Raw genomic sequence first — 19,835 nt, forward strand, 5'->3', positions numbered from 1 at the left:
TATACTCCTAGATACTCCTACTCCATCCGGACTACCTATAGTGCTATCTACTCGTACTACCTAGGCCCACCGCGGGATGTCGGATTCCGCTCGGGAATCGATCTTATTTCGGGAATAACGACAGAATCGACCCCAAACGGCCACATTTACCCCACAATTTGCCTCCCGACTCAACTTGGCAATTGAACAATATGTCGCAGCATATGTCATATATCAGTATTAAACACGGAGCATTGAGACCCTCATTCCTTTTCAGATCCACTCCGACTTCCCCGGGGATCCCGAAAATGGAGTCTGGGGTAACGAGTATGGGGTTAATGCCTGATATACAGCACTTAACACAAGGCAGTAATTCGCCAAGACATGGGGTAATCTGGGGAATTGGAGCTGGAGGGCTCTTGGCCGTCATTCTTTTACATAATATCTGGCCAATCATGTGACAGAAATGTTATTTATGATTAATGGAAACTGGCAGTGCTTGGCATTATAAAGTAGATTTCTTAGACCGGGGGAACGTTGGCGCTAGGGCAGCTGGGGGAACCGTGGGATGCTGGTCGGTGCTGCTGTCATTCTGGGTGTCCGATCAAGGTTAAAGTATAAGTCGTTATGGTCTGCTTGAGAGTCATATAGCCATCTCGATCGCCTCTCAATAAATGCCTCATTCAGGCATTTACGGAGGCAATTACTCCTCACTTTTGTTGGCATTAGCCTATCTTTTGGCGGGTACGAGCACGTTGCCTGTATGAGGTGATCACTACCTCCACATCACATCTCTACATGGATAGTATTCTATGAAGTGGCGATCACTCAGATATGGCTTGCAAGTAACTGACTTGGGTGGTTGGCTATGGTTGAGTTGACTTAAGTGAACTTGAACTACAGTCTATGATAACCAGTCCATTTTCCAATTGCCATGAACTATTGGAATCGAGCGCTTATAAAAGCCCACAGAGCACAACACATCTATCACAACATCGAGATATGTTAAAATCCCGCGGAGCCTAAAGCGTCAGCACAAGCGGGGTAAACGACCAAAACGGACATCAGTCCAACACAAACCCTCTTAAAAGCAACAGGATACCGCCCCGATATTAGAACATCAATAGTGTCTGCAAGTTGCATCTGCACAATATCAATAGTCGTCCCGACAGCCTGGGAGGTCGGGTATGGATTGGTCTTCACAGCGACAATATTCCGTGGGCGATAATCACGCCAATCACCGTGTTTGGATAGCGGGTCTGTTGGATGTTGTCATCGTGATTTGTTTACCTGGCTAATTAAGGGCACCCCGGTCTGTTTACACCAATCTCAGCCAATAGAATCGAGTGAGACTGGCTGAAAGGAGATTAATTGATTCTATTTTCATCATTCCCTGTGCTGTGGCGTGCATAAGGGCAGCAAATGCAGGCTTCTGATTGGTCGGGGAAATATCCTCGGCGCTTAAGGTTATTTTTATCCAGTGGCAGGACGGCCGCTGATTGGGTGCCGCTGTGTCGGGACAGGACTGCTGCGAATGATTGGATGAGAGCGGTTCCCGTGCGGTGGATTTGCTATGATTAGAAGGCGCAACTGCAGCTAAAAGGGATTAATTTGGCGGTTTTTCCGTGTTGGGATTTCCCCTCTTTTGCGTGGCTTTGAAGGGGAAGATGGTATAGAAGACGGACATTTAAAGATGCCTGATTCTCTCGATATTCTCTCAGTCGTCATTTCTATATCTAATTATCCATATCACTCACCATGGGCGTCCTTCGTCTTCCTCGTCCTACTGGCATCTACGTGCCCAGTTCTCCCACTCGCACCCTTACTGCCGACATGATCTCCCCGCCTCTCTCCCCCAGCTTCAACTTTGACTCGGAGACCGTTACTCCCTCGGTCATCCCTGCCCTCGAGTACATCTCCTCCAAGCTGCAACAGAAGATGATGCATGTCACCTTGCTGGTGGGCCGTGGAAAGCCCTATCCCACCGGCCAGACCTCCGATCTCATGGTCATCCCCATCACCCAGCTGGACCCTCAATCTCAAGCATGGCGAACCCTCCACCGCACCATCGCCAAGGGAGCGAGGAAGTTCTCCCTGGGCCAGAGCTGGGCTGATGCCCTGACCCGCAGTCAGCACGAGCGACACGCCAACGAGTACCTCATCCAGCAATCCATCCTCCAGAACGAGGTCATCTTCAGCAGCGAGGGCTTGACCCTGCTCAACGTGGACCGCATCTACACCTTCAAACGCAGACTCTGCATCCTATCCAACCGCGACCATGCACCCCAAGACGCATACATCTCCTCCTGCGTCACCCTCCTTCACCGCACCATCCTCGACTTCCAGGGCCGTCCCTTCAGCAAGGCCTTCTTCCACCGCGTCTACGAACAGCTCGACGTCCGCGATGACCTCCTCGCCTGCGTGGCGGCAGAATACAAACTCCAACACGGGCAAGAAGGCATCGTGCTACCCCCGCGCCCCAGGGCAGAAATGCATGTGCGGAAATCCCCGATTCGGGCAACTCGCGTACGCCGACAGCAGCCCCCTCCGCCGAAATTCATCGGGGGACCGACAAAGCGAGGGCCCAAGACGCCCCTGTCGGCATCGGATGTGACGCCTATCACGAGGAATGAGTGGAATATCCTGGTCGGGTCTGAGTTGCACAAGATGCAGCCGACTGTTACCAAGTGGACGCCGTCTCCGACTGTCTATGCGATTGCGTGAACTGTTTGATGTTATATGGCATATGATATATGATATATGATTAAAAAAAATCCAGCAGAGTCTGTGATTACACTACGCCACGGTCGTCCCGACATGAGCAACCGAAAGCATAATCTGATGGAATCATGGTATGTTTGTCAATCGCCAAATCAAGATGGCCACACCACTAACAGCATATAGGCACATCCTCAATATGAGTGCATGACCCTGAACAAGAACTGGATACCAGTCGCTGAGTCTACAGACCAGCTAACGAGAAATGACCTGTATATCTGTATAATAATATTTAATGATGATGAATAATGAATGAATCATGATTTTGAACCTATTCGGCTTTTTGGAGTGGGGCATCGGCAATATCACGTGGTGGGGCTTTCGGCAGACGAGATTCAAGATATCTTCAGAAAAGAAAACGAACAAGAAACGTATAATAAAAAGAATAAGAATTGCATATTGATATATTCTGCTACTATGGAACCCGATACCTGATAAACAGAATATCCAACAACAGTATATATCCATCGAGTTGAGTGAGCAAGATTGAGAGAAAAAAACATCTGCATCTGCATCTGCATGCATCTCCACCATCGGCCATCATCGTGAATGCAACCTCGAGGACCTCTTGAACTGACCTAATGCGATTGTCTCATTGATTCCTTCTGCTCCGATCTGCAATCGGCATCTCGATATTAATTTTTGTCTTATCTTATCCTCTTTTAGCGTCCTGTCAAGCATTTTTTAGCTGGCGAACTCCCTTCCCCCTCCATGTCCAACTCTTGATTTCTTTCCATCTCTCCAGCGGGGAAAAACGCATATCCACCGAACTGGAGCTGAAAAAGACACAAAGAGGCCAAAAAAAGAACGAATTTAAAAAACACTTATTAAATATAATCGACTCGAATCAGTTATATCCAAAAAGCAGAACTCCTGCCCCTTCCCCGCAATGGACTCGTACACCGACGATCCCGTCTCGTCAACCAGCGACGACCAGAAGAAATGGACAGTCAAGTCTTTTGTTCGCCAGGCTCATCGTTCGCATAATCGTGTTCCTGGAATTAGAAAGGTTCCTCTGCGCGCTATTGCCATCATTGCTTTTATTGCGTTTTTGAACGTGGTGGTGTGGATTGCTGCGGCGATTGTTTTGGTATGTTATATGTTATATGTTATATGTTATGCTGTCTATCTGGATATTGAATATGCTGACCTTTCTAGCGTTATTATCCGTATGTTTTTGATATGTCTGGATATTGTTAATTACTGACTGGGGTAGATCTCTCGTTTCTAATGCGGTGCTTGCCTACACTCTTGGATTGAGACATGCATTCGACGCAGATCATATCTCGGTATGTTTCAAGCTTTGCAATTTTTAAATGACCCAATATCTAACGACTCAGGCTATCGACTTGATGACCCGAAGACTGCTAGCAACCGGCCAGAAAGCCGTCTCTGTGGGCACATTCTTCTCCCTCGGCCACTCCACGTCAGTACTTTACTCCCAACATTCCCTGCCAGTACTAACAAATCTCAGAATCGTCATCATCACATCCATCGTGGTGGCTGCTACCGCTGCGGCGGTGTCATCCCGCTTCGACAGCTTCAGCACTATCGGCGGTATCATCGGTACCTCTGTCAGTGCGGCTTTCTTGATCCTCCTCGGTCTGATGAATGGGTACATCCTCTACAAGCTCATCAGGCAAATGAAAAAGGTCTTTACGCTCCCTGAAGGCCAGGAAGATGAGATTTGGAAGATTGAGGGTGGTGGCATTTTATTCTCTGTTCTGAAGAAGATGTTTAAGCTGATTGATCGGTATGTACTATGCATACTACTATAGTCATATACTATGCTAATATCTGTTCAGTCCGTGGAAAATGTACCCTTTGGGAATTCTGTTCGGTCTTGGATTCGACACGTCCTCTGAAATTGCGCTTCTGGGTATCTCATCCGTGCAAGCTGCAAAGGGTACCAACTTTTGGGTTATTCTCATCTTTCCCGTTCTTTTTACTGGTATGTCACCTATACCATGGAAGATGGTAGAATGAAACTAACAATAACAGCTGGAATGTGTCTCCTCGACACCATCGACGGCGCTCTAATGCTCTCCCTCTACATCCAACCCGCCGCCAACTTCCTCCCCCAAAAGCGCGACAGCGTGTCCTCCACAGACCCCCTCACAGGCGGGCCCTACGAGGACGACAACGCCAACGCCAACGCCAACGAAATCGACACCGAGAACGCCCCCAACGAAATAGAAAACCAAGAACCCAAAAACCACCGCGACCCCATCGCCTTCTTATACTACTCCATCGTGCTGACCGTTTTGACCGTCATCGTCGCCGTCGTTATTGGCGTTATCCAGCTGCTTACTCTCGTGCTTAATGTGGCTAACCCGACTGGTAAATTCTGGGATGGCGTGCAGACAGCCGGCGATTACTATGATGCCATCGGTGGTGGGATTTGCGGGTGTTTCCTTATTATTGGTGGATTGAGTGTTGTTGCGTATAAGCCGTGGAGGAGATGGATGGCGAGGAAGTATGGGAAGAATGTCGTTGTTGCGAATGTTGAGGGCGGATATCGGGATGAGGCTCCTGAGGGAGGTGAGGGTCTCGAGCAGACTGCTAGTCGTGAGGCTGTTGGGAAGGGGGCAAAGTCGCAGGTTACGGTGAGACCGGCTGATGGGCCGGCTTGATGATGGTTTATGATATAAAAGTATTGATGATTTTTGATGATTTGCATTGCGTGGGTTTATGAGGTGGATTTGATGCTGGTTATATATGTTTAGATCAGATTAACAGAATGATAATTGATTGATGATTATTTATGAAGTCGTTTCTTATGGCGATGACAGTATGTCTGATTGCATTCTATGAACGCATCATGGCTAAGAAGAAGCAATCGGAATGTGATAATAGTACATGCCCACAGTGTGCAATACAATGCATCCTTGCCCTGGTCGTGCTGTTTCCGATAATTTTGATAGAATAAAGCCAATATCCAGCAATGTTATCAAGATCCAGTATAATAAATATCGTGCCAAAATTTCAGAAATACTGTGAGTGTTGTTCAGCAACTGCATCTGTGCGATTGTTGCTCTTGGTGTTGCAGCTGCAATCGTCTTGTTGGCGTTTGAGGGATTCGATAACGCTATCTTTAACTGCACCACAAATCTTCAAAAAGTCCGCATATGTCATGTCTTTCGGAGAGTATTCACAGCTGGTTTTGATGGCTGGAGGTAATTCATCCCCGGCGCTTTGAAGAAGAATGGACATGGCTTGGTTGGGCGTGATAGGCATGTGCATTTTGTTAGAATGTTCAACCTTCACACAAAGCACGTTGATAAACTCCTCGATCGAATTGTAGTCCTGGCGCTTGATATAAACTGCATCTACCCAGGCAGAGTGGGATAGAGGCCGACCAGTTCCTACGACTGCATCTTTGATTGCGGCCATGAGCTCGTCGGCGTAAGAGTATTCCCCAGGAGATGAGATCTTCTTGACGATATCATCAGATAGACTGGTAAACAGCCATGACTTTATCATCTTTGAATACGTTCTCCAGGAATCGTATCTCGGATCCCTATGCGTTGGACGGGGAAGCCACGGTCTAACCAAGTCACTCATGTTGTGCTCTTGTAATGCGTTTTGAACATGCTGATACCATATATCAAAGTTTTCTGGGCCTTTCAGAACGGGGATTTTGTTGAGTGTCCCGTCCATCGACATAGGGATGTACATAACTTGGTCAGGGAAGAGGGTGTCTTCAGACACTTCAGCACCTTGGGTGCTCCCCTGCGAAGCTATATTGCTGGACAAACTCGCGGCAACCAGTGAAAGTCGCGTTGAATTTGGTATTGTAACGGCGTGGAGGATTGGGGAAAAAAGGTGTAGATCTGAAACCACATAGTTTAGCAAAGTCTTTCAACGGTAATCCATATGGCTTCAAACAAGTAAAGTAGAAAATGAAATATGCTAACCGCACATCTATCAACGAGACGCAAACCTGTCAAGAGAGCCGTGGAGTGATGAAGTGGTGATGGTCGCTGTCTGAAATACAATCTTTGAAGGAAAGATATCATTAAGCCTGGTTGTGTGCTCAGCAAGCGAGCGAATGGAGCTGATCGAACAAACAGTGAATCTCTCTGTTTGGATATCGATCAGTGAATGCTTCTGCTCCGTTGTATGGTACTTGTGGACGATGGCCATGCTAGTTCTGCTGTATTCGAGAGCTGTGCTATTCATTGGGCTGTTTTATTATTATTATTACAGAACAGTATTCTATCAACATTTTTTAATAGAGTCACTGTCAAAAACAGAAAATTGAGGTATAAACATTGTATATATAATATCTGCCTCAGGCATCAGTGTATGTGACGTCAACCAGATCCGGCTTCCTTTCAGCTTCAACTTCTCCACTGCAACAGTCCATAACTTCATCTTCAGCTCATCCTACAGGCTTGTCTCAATCAGACAATATAAGGGCAAGATTGTACCCAAGTGGAACAACAGATCGCCAGCCTTACTGACCATGATACTCGGCTACAACAATTTATTCCCGAGCTTCTTTCCGGCTGTGGCGTTCCATAGCTGAATGTCATTGAATATACACTGAACATTTTTGACATTTGCTATATATATCATTTGATTTGAACTGAATACTTTACTAATGCAAGATGGAAATGATGGAACCCCGGCCAGCCCTCCCAGCTTCTCTTCATGTCCACCCATCTTTGTCCTTTCAACCCACTTGAGCTTGGAAGAGCTACATGCAGTAGAGGACAGCCTCGTCAAAAGAGGTGCATGTCTGACATATGACGTCTCCGAGGCGAGGCTGGTCCTTGGGAGAATCGGACAGAAGAAGCGTGCTGCTCTGGAGCTGCGATCTCGCGGTGTCTGGACCGAGGAGGCTGCCTTACCCTCTAGCCCTGAACCACCTTCGAAACGAAGACGGATAGGACATTCCCAGGAAGAGAGGTCCGCTGCAGGACCTGAAGGTGGTGGTTTGAGTACCGAGACAGAAAGCGAGGAAGATGGAGCGAAGAGTCAGCATGATTTGAGCAAACATCTCAGAAAGCCCAAGTCTTTGCCTTTTCATGACCAGTCTGTTGACATCAAGGTGGTCAAACTTGAGTGGCTGGATAGATCGATTGAAACAGAAGAACTTCTACCCATTGATCCGTTCATCGTGTACCAGGCTCGCAAGATCGAGCCTCCCAAGACAAATCCCGCGGATGGAAGCCGGGTTATTCAACGAGCAAAAGAAGATGCAGTATTCAAGCCCCCAGCTATACCCCCATCCGGTCGTCGAGTGAAAGAACCCCATGACGGAACCGCTAGTCAGCATAAACCTCCAAAGCTGTACCGGCAGACAACATCCGAACACGATGAAGCTGTTCCGCTTCCTCCTGAGCCTGACTGGGTCAAAGACCATGTGCTCTACGCGTGCATGCGCTCTGCGCCGCTTAACCCACCCAACAAAGACTTCATTGCACAGCTGGTGAAAATCAGGACCATACGGGAGCTTACATTAGATGAGATCGGGGTTCGAGCTTATAGCACATCCATTGCAGCTATAGCTGCTTATCCATATAAGTTCCAGCGAGGATCGGAAGTTTTGTCGCTGCCAGGATGCGACGCTAAGATTGCGAATCTGTTTTCCGAGTTCAAAAACAGTACCCACGGCACCATCCCAGCTGCACAGTCCCTCGACACCGACCCGGACTTGAGAATCTTGAATGAATTATATAGAATCTGGGGCGTGGGAGCCAAGACAGCCCGCGACTTTTACTACGCAAGGCACTGGCGAGACCTTGACGACGTGATCGAACACGGCTGGGATAGTCTTTCCCGCGTACAGCAGATAGGCGTCAAATACTACGACGAGTTTCTAGAAGGAATACCCCGAGCCCAAGTCGAAGAAATAGCCCAAACCGTCCGGCGACACGCAAACCTCGTGCGCCCAAATGCCTCATACGACGGACGAGGCGTCGAATGCGTGATCGTGGGCGGATATCGACGAGGCAAAGAAAGCTCCGGCGACGTCGACCTGGTCCTCAGCCACCGCGACGAATCCATAACCAAGAACCTAGTCGTCGACATCGTCAGCAGTCTCGAGACCGAAGGCTGGGTCACACATACACTAGCCCTGAACCTTTCGACCTCCATGCGCGATCAACAAACCCTCCCTTTCACCGGCGACGATGCAGGGAAACACTTCGACAGTCTAGATAAAGCCCTGGTAGTATGGCAAGACCCAAACTTTGACGACGACCACGACAACAAGCCATCCCATGCATCAGAAGACCACGATGAGAAACACCGCCAGCGCAGAAAACGCAATCCTAACCCCCATCGGCGCGTGGATATCATCATCTCCCCCTGGCGCACTGTTGGATGCGCCGTGCTGGGCTGGTCGGGTGATAAAACCTTTGAGCGCGATCTGCGACGGTATGCGAAGAAGGCGCACGGGTGGAAATTCGATTCGAGTGGGGTGCGAGAACGGACGAGTGGTGGGCAGGCTCTCGATCTTGAGCGTGGTGGAGAGACCTGGGAGGAGAGGGAGAAGCTGGTCATGGAGGCAATAGGGGTGGGATGGAGGCCAGCAGAGGAAAGATGTACACTGTAAATTTATGCCATTGTGTCACTATACTTATATACTATCCTACCATGATATGATATTTTGCGTATGAATCATAACCAGCTTATATGATCTAGAAACAAGAAACATATCAGTTTTCTAGACTACGTAGCATACAATCCTCAAGTTCTTCACTTGTTTCCATTCCTACTTGATATATTACCTCGTAACCCACAATCCAAGCCAATTCGCCCACAATGCATTTCAGGAGTCATCAAGAGTCAAAGTCATCATGAACGGGACTTTCACATTGGGTCATTCAGAGTCAGAGAGAAGAGAGAGAAAAAAAATCAGAAAAGAAGATACAACAGGCCAGCCCAGCGGCAGAGATTGGATGCAAAAGGTTCCAGAGATACAGGGAAGCTGGGAAGGGATAAAAATGAGGAGAGGACTGATACATAGGACAAATAAGAGACAAGAAGTAAAAAGGGAAGCAAAAAAGTTACCAATAATAATATCAACATGCCTACACCAGATTCCTTGAACTGGACATTTCTCCGTATCTTCCGCGCCCTCTCGTGGTATCATAAGCATTGACGACTCTCATCTGTTGGCCTCCTTCGTCTGCTTGACTGAAGGCGTAACCGCGCTGCTTGCGCATGCGCTGTACCTGGCGAACTTTCCGAATCGCCTTTTGGAATTGTTCCATGCGTGGTCGGTAGTCTTGGACGTTGTACTTTTGGATCTCCTGGACGTGGTGGTAATGTTGCGGGTAGTACATGCGCTTGGCGTACTTCCAGGCATAGTCTCGGATGAGACAGAGGCAAGGAAGGACCACGGCCATAAGGTAAAAGATAGGTGATTGGAAAAGACGGGGGATGGTGCCGTAGTATTCCGTAGAGAAACCGATCGCCGGTGCCGCATAACCATATGCTGGCAGGAAGGCGAGCCAAATGATCATCGAGCCAGGGATGGCAATGAACGTGTACTTGGTCCAGACATTAGTGATCAGCGCGGCTTTTCCAAGCACAGTAGCTAGTACTGAGGTGTAAAGCGCTGATCCCCAAACCCAGTGGCCAGCCACTTTGCCATCTCCCTGTGGAAGATCCCAAAGGAAGATCAATTCTGACACGATATAGAGTAGCAGGGAGTGATAGAAGCCGTTCGCAACCCACGACCAAAAGCTGTGCCTCTTGAAGAACAGCCCCTTCTGTCCAAGTTGATAAAGCTGAGGATACCGGTCCAAAAGCCGAGCAGAAATGAATTGGTCGCAAATACCCATGGCGAAGGGTGGAAGAACAGTAAAGAAAACGTTGTAAAGGGAAAGGGTCCATGACTCGTAGATAACTTCACCAGAGAACGCATTTTGGAAAGAATACTATTAGACATGTCAGTACAAGAGTTGACGCGGAGAGTGGCATGGAAAACTCACCCAGAACTGTGTCATATAAAGAGCAATATTCTTATAGAACGAATATAAGATAACGCGACTTATCCGATGGTAACTCCAGGCACCATGGACAAGGAGCAGTTTTCGAAGATAGCGGAATTGACCAATTGCCACATCAGCAGACCGGGCTGCCTGAAGACCTTCAACACCACTAATACCGACACCTACGTGGGCCGCCTGGATCATGGAAACATCGTTGGCACCATCACCAATAGCCAGAAGCAAAGATTTGAGGTGACGCTTGACAAGCTTAACGACGAGAGCCTTTTGAAGGGGAGAGACACGACTATTGTGGGGTATTATTAGCTCTGTCATCAAGTAGGATTTGTACAATGTATACTTACCAGCAAACGACAGCCTTACACATGACTGCCAAATCCAAAAATAGTTTCTCCATATCCTTCTCAAGAGCAAACGTCAAGGATCTACCGTCAATTATAAGCGCAAGACTTTCGATTTCCCCAGAGGTTCCCTGAGTCTGAACGGCCTGAAGCTTCTTGGTCAAATTGTCACGGGTTTCTTCAGCATTATCCTCGTTCACGATCAACAAAGTCATGTCTTCCGAGATGAGCTTGCAAGACATTCCAATGTTAATAGCTGTCTCTTGTCGGTCACCCGTCAAGACCCATATCTTTATTCCCGCTGTTTGGAGCGTGTGGATGGTATCGGGGACACCGTCCTGCAGTTTATCCTCAATGGCGGTGGCTCCCAGCAGATAAAAGTCCTTTTCAATAAGTTCTGAAGCCTTGTCCACCTCTTCGGCTCGGTTTCCGCCGACCGTGGTAGAAGCCTTCTCATAAATCTGAAGCCATTGCTGGAACTCGTCCTCAGGAACCTCCCGCATTGCCAAGCACAGGGTTCGAAGACCATCTGAAGCATACTCCTCTAGGTGCTGCAGCGTCGCTTCCACAGTTGGGTTGTCGTCATTTAAGCGTTCGAGGATGACAGTGTCTGCTCCTTTGGTATAAATTCGGATCTTCCCATCTGGACACCTGAAGATAGTCGACATTCGTTTTCTCGTTGAATTGAATTCACACACTGCCAACAATTCGTATTCAATCTCTTGCCCGGCTACAGTGAAAAGCACAGACCTGGGTTTTCGATTGGTGAAACGATAGCCTAAAGTGGCGGCACCCTCAACCAGAGCACCTTCGTCAGGTGATGCTGCTTGGTATTTGATATTGTCGGGGTTATCGTCAGGTCGCTCGGGGATGACTGTGTGACAAGTGGCCAGGAGGGTAAGGAAATGGTGGATAACGTTCTGGGTTGGATGAGAGGACATGTTTTCCTTGAGTTTCTTGAAGTCGTGAACGCCGACTTCGACACCATCCTCCACAGTGGCTCGCCGATCTTCCGGGATGTCATCACCGTATTGAATGCCACCTATTGTGCATTGTTTGAACTCCATCATGTTACATGTCAAAGTTCCGGTTTTATCAGAGAAAATGTACTCAATCTGACCCAGCTCCTCCACTAGAGAGGAAGTCCGACAAGTTGCAGGCGTATCCGTCTTGTCGTAGTAGATATCCAGGTCAGAGTTGATAAGAAATGCTTGGGCATATTTGACAATTTCAATGGTGACGAAAAGGGAGATAGGGACAAGATTGGAATACAGAACCCAGTAAGTAAAAATGTCGAGAACAAATTGCTTGACCGGGTTGACGGAACCGTAGTCGAGGTATGCCAATTTGCTGGACTGAGTTTGCCGAACGATCAGATCACCAACGGAACTGATGACACTGAGAGCTACAAGAATGCTGACCAACATCAGAATCTGAATGTTCACCATGCGTTCAACAGCTGTTCTTTTGATAGGGGTTGCCGTGGCATTTCGCATCAGCTTGGTTTCATGTCCGGTGAAGACCACAATGCCATGAACCCATGGTGTATTCCGAAGGGTAGCTCCTCGAAGCAAGAGTTGATCGGGTGCTAGTGGAAGTTCTTTCTCCCCTCCACCGGCATGCATAGTCAAGGTGGCCTCGTAGGTATACAGACTGCTGTTGGGCTGCTCGGATCGAATCCGCCCACTCAACCGACTGAGATCACTAGGGTTGACGAGATGTGCCGTTTCCGGGATTGCTTGCTTGATTTTCAAGTTGGTCTCACCATCCAAGTTGGCAGTTTCGATATAACACAAACCCTCCGGCTCCGAAGTAGCCAACATGACCAAGTCGGCCGGGAATGGTTGCTCAGATTCGACCCGAACAATGTCTCCTACTGATACATCGACCCATTTTGTTTCCTGGAACGCGGATCCCTTGAGGACCTGGGTTTTGGAATAGTTGAGCGACTTGTCCGATGATCTTCGTTTGTAATCCTCCACCAGTTCCTTGAGGGCTGAGACTAGCAGCACAATTAACAACGGAGCAATTGTAGTATATCGATTTGTCGGGGAGACATTGGGAATTTGTTGGAGGACCGCGGTAAATAAGAAAAACAGGTTGGCGTATTTCGAGAATTGCTCAAACAGGAACTTCGGAATAAAGGTGATGATGTTGTATTTGGCCGTGGAGACATGGTTGTCCACAAACTTGTTCACTGCGTTCGCGGGTGGGTTGTTGAGCACAATCATACGAGGCCCGAGGGTCGAGGGATCGACCTTCCGCCGTCCAAAACTGAAGCCCGACTTCTTAGGTTTATTCCCCTGCTTGGGCGCGGTCGTATCGTCTTCAGCGCTGTCCACTCGTGCGTTTCTCGCTCCGGCCTCTGTCAGCGGGAGGTCCATCTCCGAGTACTCGGCCCTCATCCCCAGCATGTGCTTTGCTCTCCCCATGAATCCACCACCCAAGCCCATAATACTGTTCCTTTCCTGGGCCTTGCGAAGATGTTCCGCGGACGGGCCATGCTCATCATCCCCAGCCATGTTGTAGTAGCCACCATGGATTGACCGGTCATCTTCGTAGTCGTCGAGGGAATAACGATGGTAATTGCTCAACCCCGAAGTCTGCGAATAGGTCCGGGACATATCGGCACCGGAGTAAGGATCATTGAGATGCCCTGCGGAATGAACGGGAGGGTGCGCGGGGGCTGCATGGGCTCCTGTATGCGACGCCTGGCCGCCGACGAACTGATCGTAAGATACGGAGGGTCGGGGTTGAGGGGGATGCGGCTGGTCGGAGTCGTCGATGTTGAACTGTCGCAAAAGATGGTCATCGTTCACCGGCGGGGGCTGGCCCGTACTATACATCGGAGTCGACTCCTCCAGCTGCAGCAAATCCTCATCGCGGCCAGCGGCTGGATGGGCTCCTGGAGGCCTACCGCTGGCCATGATGGTCGGGGCGGACAAACACCCTCACTGATGTCGAGTCGCAGTGACCGGTGGGCCCCTGAGGCATTGATTGGCAAAAGAAACGAGAGCAAAAAGAGTGACGAATAATCGAATAGTCAATCGAGATGTGCGCAAGGGAAAGGAAAAAAGGCAACTCTGATATGCGTGATGGTGATGGGGGAGGATAATAATAGACAGTTGAGGACAAAAAAGGCGTGGCTTAGCAGAGGTCGTCGTGGTGTCTGACTTGGGACCGTTGGTTAGCGGCTAAAAGGTACGCGACGATCGCTGGGAAATCTGCCAGGCACCTCCAAGAAAGATGAGGTTGTTTTTTCTTCTTTGATATCAAGTCAAGACTCCGTGAAATTAGCTAGCCCCTAATTAAGAGACTTTTTCGTGGTTGATCCTATTTTTTGTGACGTTCGACAGCCAAATGACGATGCGCGTCTCCTGGCCCACATGTGGATGTAGTGCAAGAAGACAAGAGCTCAGTACGAATAAGAGGCATTTCCAACCGGATAGTAATATTAACATTAAGAGGTCTTTGCTTTCGTTTTATGTTATTTACTTGGAATTTTCGAGTTATTTTCAACCCCTGAGAGGCGAGAACATTGGATCCATCATCTTCCGGATCAGGTATTGCTCTACCAGAGTTTAGATACCAGGCCAATAGCGATCGGTATCGTTTGATTAATGGAAGATCTATCATACATCATTTCTTTATGTCATTTTCTTTCGGAGTGTTCCGTAGAGCTTGAAAAAAATAAGATCACCGATCGTTCTCCGCTCTCGACTGGTCTGCCTGTCCGGTTTTAGCCCGCTTTGAGAGGTCCGCTTGCAGCGCTTTATCAATAACACCGTTAATTTCCTTGACCTTTTCCAGAGCAATGGATGATTTCGTCACAAATACCATGGCATCCACAGGAGCTCCCGAGAACTTGGACACAAAACAGACATCGCCTGCATTGTTAATTCCAATCACAACATCCGCCTCCGACGCCTGCTCTTCCTTCCGTGTAGCGTCGAGAATCACCCGCTTGCCTTCATCAAATGTGTGGAATGTGATTGAGAGGGGTTTGTGAGTGATGTTGAGCGGCACTGGCACACGCTCATCCAGGCCATAGACAACAACCTGTCCGTCTTTGACCACCGCATCCGGGCGTCTAAAGTGCTGGAGTCCAGCCATGATACCAATGCAGGCCGCATCGACCAAATTGCCATCGTAGTCAATCACATGGACGTCCGCACGGATACTCCAGCAACTCACTCCCTTGACAATGCAAAGCGATTCCGTGTCCAGGGCATTCGAATGACGAACCACCCGGTCGAGAACATGGGTAACATACGGCTCGAGATCTGCTGATCTAATACCACACACCCATCAGTAAATGCCACCTTTGAACTAAGATTGTATTCAACATACCGTCCGTTATCCCAAGCGGGAGAGCCCATGGCAGTTAATTCCATGGCAATTGTAAAGTCGCCATCAAATGGACGGTCATCTCGAGGTTTTGTGACTTCTGATGAGATTCGAACAATAAGACTATACCAATTAGCATATATAATCAATCTTCGAGTCCGTAGAGAGAAAGAATACAAACCTGGTTTTGCCCAGCTGCACCTTCACATGCCCGTACTCATCCCCAAAAGACACTTTCAGAGGCCGAAGCTGATCAGCCTCACGGCCATCGAGTCGCACATCCTCACGCAGCGCATTGAGGATGAAGTCACGCTCAGCAATCGAGAGAGGTGCTTCTTTGTTCATGATTGCGGAGGCGGACTCGGCCCCAGCGGGGAACAATTTCAATCGACTAGGAAATTTGAAGGCCTCCGCGGCGTCATCGCAAGAGCCGGAGATATGATGTTCCAGAGAGGAGTAGGCCAATCAGAGGGAGTGAACTGCCAGGCGGTGAAAAATGCTGACTCATATGACAGCCTGAGGCCTCAAACTTCATCAAAAGCAACAACTGCTCAATATCGCTTTCAGATCCCATCCAAATATCGTCGTTGACAATCGCAGTGCACCATGACTACAGGTAAGCTATCTTGTTTCTTACAGCCAGTTCGATGATATATGCTGACTTCTTATAGCTCACAGACCTACATTCGACCCCGTATGCACCATTTCACCTACTTTGTTTGGAATCCAAAACTTACCAGGAAATAGGCGCAAGGCAAAGAAGCCCTGCGTGGGCCCGCGTATCACCAGCGACTCCTCCCGGCGCACATGCACCTGAAAGTCCGGTAAGTCAGCGCATGGTGGTAGTCCGAGGATCAATTCTTACTAGTTTCATTCTTGCAGTCAACAAGGTCAAGGTGGTGAAGGCGAATCCCAGCAACGCGATCTCCGCGCAGAACTGCTCCAGGCTGAAGCTGCCCACTTTGCGAAGAAGCGAGGAGTTCCCGTTGATGAACCTATTGTCGAAAACTCGGCCCCCAAGCGACAGATAGAAGGAGCACCGTCCAATGGTGATGATGAAGCAGGCGAAGAAGATCCCGAGGCCAAACGGCGGCGTGTATTAGAAGAAACAAGAGATATAGATGCGGATTCGGATGGGTCAGAGGATGATAGTAGTGAGGAAGAAAGGTATTGTTGTTTCGCGCAATATAATGATCCATGCTGACGGGTCTAGTGATGACGAGGAGGATGAGGCCGCTGAGTTGATGCGAGAGCTCGAGAAGATTAAGAAGGAAAGACTTGAACAGAAAGAAAAGGAGGTAATGCTTTGGTGATCCTATCATGACGAAAATATGCTGATGAGTATAGGAACGTGAACGTGCTGCGGAAGAGGAAGAACAACGCGAAGTCGACATCGCACGAGGAAACCCACTGCTCAATACCGAGGATTTTAGTATGAAGCGGAGATGGGACGACGATGTTGTGTTCAAAAACCAGGCTCGGGGTACGGAGGACAAGAGAGGCAAAGAGTTTGTCAACGTATGCTCTTCCATTTCTTCATTATATCTAGGCCCCGACTAACTCCAAGCCTACAGGATCTGCTGCGGTCCGACTTCCACAAGAGATTCATGGTATGTGCCATATGATGATCCTTCTTTATTGCAACTCTAACTCCAGCTCTAGACCAAATACGTCCGTTAGGATAGTTGCTCTTCTACATCGACACTTTCAAATCGATTTTCGCATAGCTAGTGTATAGGGCAATTCTTGCATCTAAATGATGGCATCTTCACCCTGTCCCCATTATAATTGCTATGACACCCTTTCCACCGCTTCGAAGAGGATTTACCATTGGCTTTTCCATTGACACCAGCCTGCAAAACCCTACTTGAACAACATTACGAGAACGCCCCCGACGAGAAAATTGCGGGTCCTCTTCTTCGATAGGTATCTGAGGGTTCACAAGACATGGGAAATTTTGCGACGTGCTGAGGCCTTTAATGATACCCACAATATTCAAATCAACTACCTTAAGACAATGGTCTTTGACAGCAGCCTTTCGATTATCTCAATTCCACCAAAAGCATTCTCAAATTCTCATTTTGTAAACTGGTTTCGTCAGCGCATGGGGGTCGCAATTATCGAGTTATTCGGCTTGTCTCTGCACTCCAATACATAACCTACCTGTTTTTCTCTTGAATAGACTTGTATTTTCATTAACAAATTTAATTTGAATCCATCATCTTAAGATAATATTCACATGTTTTCTGCAATCGCCTGCGGAACAACTTCAGCCATCGCGACTGATAACGAAGAACCCCAAAAGGCTTGCAATAAAAGCCTCACCGCCATATCCTCCGCCTTTTCTCCGATCACAAGCCGGAGATGAACATTCGTCGTCTCATACTTGAGCCAGAAGATATATATTGACGAAAAAATGGAATCCCAGCCATCATCCAAGGCGATGCATAGTAATATTTCACTGCTATAGCCCACCTATTTTACCAAAACCACATGCTAATTGCCGCAGATCGTATCAACACCAACATCTCCCAGCTACTGCAACGATTCGAGAATATCATGGCGACTGCTACAGTATGACACCGATGTCTTGATTTACTTCATGATATGATATGCGCACGCCAAATTGAATACGAACTCATGATGCCTGCAGGTCGAAAACGCCAGTCACACCGCTACCGCCGTCGAAACATACCAGCTCGACGTAGAATCAACAGCTTTGGTAAACACCGACTCTCTGGAGAATTTGAAATTCCGGAACACACAAACTAATACCTGATGTTGATGATACAGCTCCGCGCCGCAGAGGATATTCTCTCTCTGACCCGCACGATGAAAGAAACATGGCTTTTCGGGAAACTCGACACACTAGGCGAAGACGAACGTGATGTGAAGCGCAGAGAAGAGCTGGAGAATGACGCCCTTGCAATTCAGAAAGCAATTGAAGAGGGAGAATTGTTGAAGCCGTCAAAATAGTTCCTTGGTTATCTCTGTTCTGGGGGTGAATTGGCGTAATGGATGCACGGCGTTTGTGTTTCTTTTTTCTGCTGATTTGATTTGGTTGAGTTGAACTGTACTGTATACTGCTGCAGCTATCTAGATACCCTTCATTCAAGTATTGGCATATTTAATTGAGTACAAAGTGAGTGTCTTCATATTCGTTGTAGACAATCGATAATCGGAACATGATAGCTTAGGCGGGGAATCGCATAAATCCATTATCACCGCCGCCGCCTTCTTTTCACCTCATCAACAATTCAATTCTTCCACCTCCAAAACCAAAAAATACAAAACCAACTCCCAACAACCAAAATGCCACCCCAAACAGCCCCTCTCACCCTCATCGTCGCCACGACTCCCGTCCGCACCAGCGACTCCCTCACCCCCCGCCTCGGCATCGGCCTGAACGGCACCCTCCCCTGGCCACGCATCAAGGCCGACATGTCCTTCTTCGCCCGCGTCACATCCCGCCCCCCTCACGCAGGAGCCACAAATGCCATGATCATGGGCCGGAAAACCTACGATTCTGTACCGGCCAACCTTCGCCCCCTAGGCAAGCGGATCAGCGCCGTCATCACGCGCGATGAAAGCGGTGCAGTGCGGGAGAAGGTCAGACGGGAGTTGGAGGCGAAGAGAGGCAGGGATGCTGCTAAGGCTGCTGCTGCTGCTGCGGAGGGGAAGGCGAAGCCTGTGACGGAGGAGCCTGCTACGGATGCGATTGTTAGTTCGAGTATGGAGGCTGCGTTGGAGACATTGGAGGCTTCGTATGGTGCGCAGGAGAAATTGGGCAAGGTATTTGTGATTGGGGGTGGGGAGATTTACGCTACTGCGTTGCAGAAGGGGTCTGGGGCTGTTGGTCGAGGGGTGAGGATTGTTATGACGAGGGTGGAGCGCAAGGGCGATGAGGGATATGAATGTGATACGTTCTTCCCTGTGGATGATAACTTTACGGAGGAGAATGGCTGGAGGGAAGCAAGTCCCGGTGAACTTTCTGAATGGGTTGGGGAGGAGGTCACAGGGGAGTGGAGGGATGAAGGAGAGGTTTCTATCAGGATGGTTGGATATGAACGGTTATCATGATGGTTCTGAAGGCTGAACTGGTATAATTTTATGGATACTATAGAGACAATGTATTTAGATAACTATGTTGATTCTATATACTTAAACAGACAGTCTGGAAATCGTCTAATCTACACCACTCGAGATCATGAGCCACATATGTTCAACTAGAATTCATAAGCCATGTCCAATAAATCATCACGCTCATAAACATGCACTCGCTAATAAAACAAAAAATATACATCAAGGTGCATATAGACAATCACAAGTATCACCCGTTAGAGTCATAACCAGGATGATGCTGTGAGTAAGATGATGCAACTCAAAAGCACGGAATCCAACTCCAAGACATGCTGCTAGATAC

General features: G+C 48.3%; 7 protein-coding genes across 7 annotated transcripts; 5 read left to right on the forward strand and 2 right to left on the reverse strand.

Moving 5' to 3' along the window:
- The first annotated feature begins 1,721 nt into the window (after nt 1-1,721).
- Nucleotides 1,722-2,801, forward strand: ASPWEDRAFT_44988 (uncharacterized protein). The gene has a single exon (XM_040836413.1). The coding sequence runs from the start codon at nt 1,738-1,740 to the stop codon at nt 2,701-2,703; it is 966 nt and encodes a 321-aa protein (XP_040684719.1). The 5' UTR covers nt 1,722-1,737; the 3' UTR covers nt 2,704-2,801.
- An 845-nt stretch (nt 2,802-3,646) lies between these two features.
- Nucleotides 3,647-9,322, forward strand: ASPWEDRAFT_54335 (uncharacterized protein; the record flags this gene model as incomplete). The annotated part of the gene is made up of 6 exons (XM_040838039.1): nt 3,647-3,847; nt 4,098-4,183; nt 4,232-4,510; nt 4,563-4,708; nt 4,759-5,298; nt 7,371-9,322. The coding sequence occupies 6 exons, from the start codon at nt 3,647-3,649 to the stop codon at nt 9,320-9,322; spliced, it is 3,204 nt and encodes a 1,067-aa protein (XP_040684720.1).
- A 478-nt stretch (nt 9,323-9,800) lies between these two features.
- ASPWEDRAFT_176148 (aminophospholipid-translocating P4-type ATPase DRS2) lies at nt 9,801-13,992 on the reverse strand (the record flags this gene model as incomplete). The annotated part of the gene is made up of 3 exons (XM_040831464.1): nt 9,801-10,652; nt 10,707-11,010; nt 11,069-13,992. The coding sequence occupies 3 exons, from the start codon at nt 13,990-13,992 to the stop codon at nt 9,801-9,803; spliced, it is 4,080 nt and encodes a 1,359-aa protein (XP_040684721.1).
- Nucleotides 13,993-14,761: 769 nt separating this feature from the next.
- ASPWEDRAFT_119483 (exosome non-catalytic core subunit RRP45) lies at nt 14,762-15,757 on the reverse strand (the record flags this gene model as incomplete). Its single annotated transcript, XM_040828908.1, has 3 exons — nt 14,762-15,356; nt 15,416-15,535; nt 15,594-15,757. The coding sequence occupies 3 exons, from the start codon at nt 15,755-15,757 to the stop codon at nt 14,762-14,764; spliced, it is 879 nt and encodes a 292-aa protein (XP_040684722.1).
- A 261-nt stretch (nt 15,758-16,018) lies between these two features.
- On the forward strand, nt 16,019-17,092 carry ASPWEDRAFT_54338 (spliceosome-associated CWC15 family protein; the record flags this gene model as incomplete). Its single annotated transcript, XM_040838040.1, has 8 exons — nt 16,019-16,028; nt 16,084-16,106; nt 16,160-16,236; nt 16,295-16,579; nt 16,626-16,710; nt 16,760-16,930; nt 16,987-17,022; nt 17,075-17,092. 8 exons carry the CDS (start codon nt 16,019-16,021, stop codon nt 17,090-17,092), a joined length of 705 nt encoding a protein of 234 aa, XP_040684723.1.
- A 724-nt stretch (nt 17,093-17,816) lies between these two features.
- ASPWEDRAFT_44994 (RNA polymerase II mediator complex head subunit MED22) lies at nt 17,817-18,563 on the forward strand. Its single transcript, XM_040836414.1, has 3 exons — nt 17,817-17,986; nt 18,066-18,134; nt 18,206-18,563. Exons 1-3 carry the CDS (start codon nt 17,906-17,908, stop codon nt 18,386-18,388), a joined length of 333 nt encoding a protein of 110 aa, XP_040684724.1. The 5' UTR covers nt 17,817-17,905; the 3' UTR covers nt 18,389-18,563.
- Nucleotides 18,564-18,724: 161 nt separating this feature from the next.
- On the forward strand, nt 18,725-19,492 carry ASPWEDRAFT_176152 (dihydrofolate reductase; the record flags this gene model as incomplete). Its single annotated transcript, XM_040831465.1, has 1 exon — nt 18,725-19,492. The coding sequence occupies one exon, from the start codon at nt 18,725-18,727 to the stop codon at nt 19,490-19,492; it is 768 nt and encodes a 255-aa protein (XP_040684725.1).
- Nucleotides 19,493-19,835: the final 343 nt, after the last annotated feature.

Source organism: Aspergillus wentii (genome assembly GCF_001890725.1).
Source record: "Aspergillus wentii DTO 134E9 unplaced genomic scaffold ASPWEscaffold_8, whole genome shotgun sequence".
Lineage (NCBI taxonomy): Eukaryota > Fungi > Ascomycota > Eurotiomycetes > Eurotiales > Aspergillaceae > Aspergillus > Aspergillus wentii.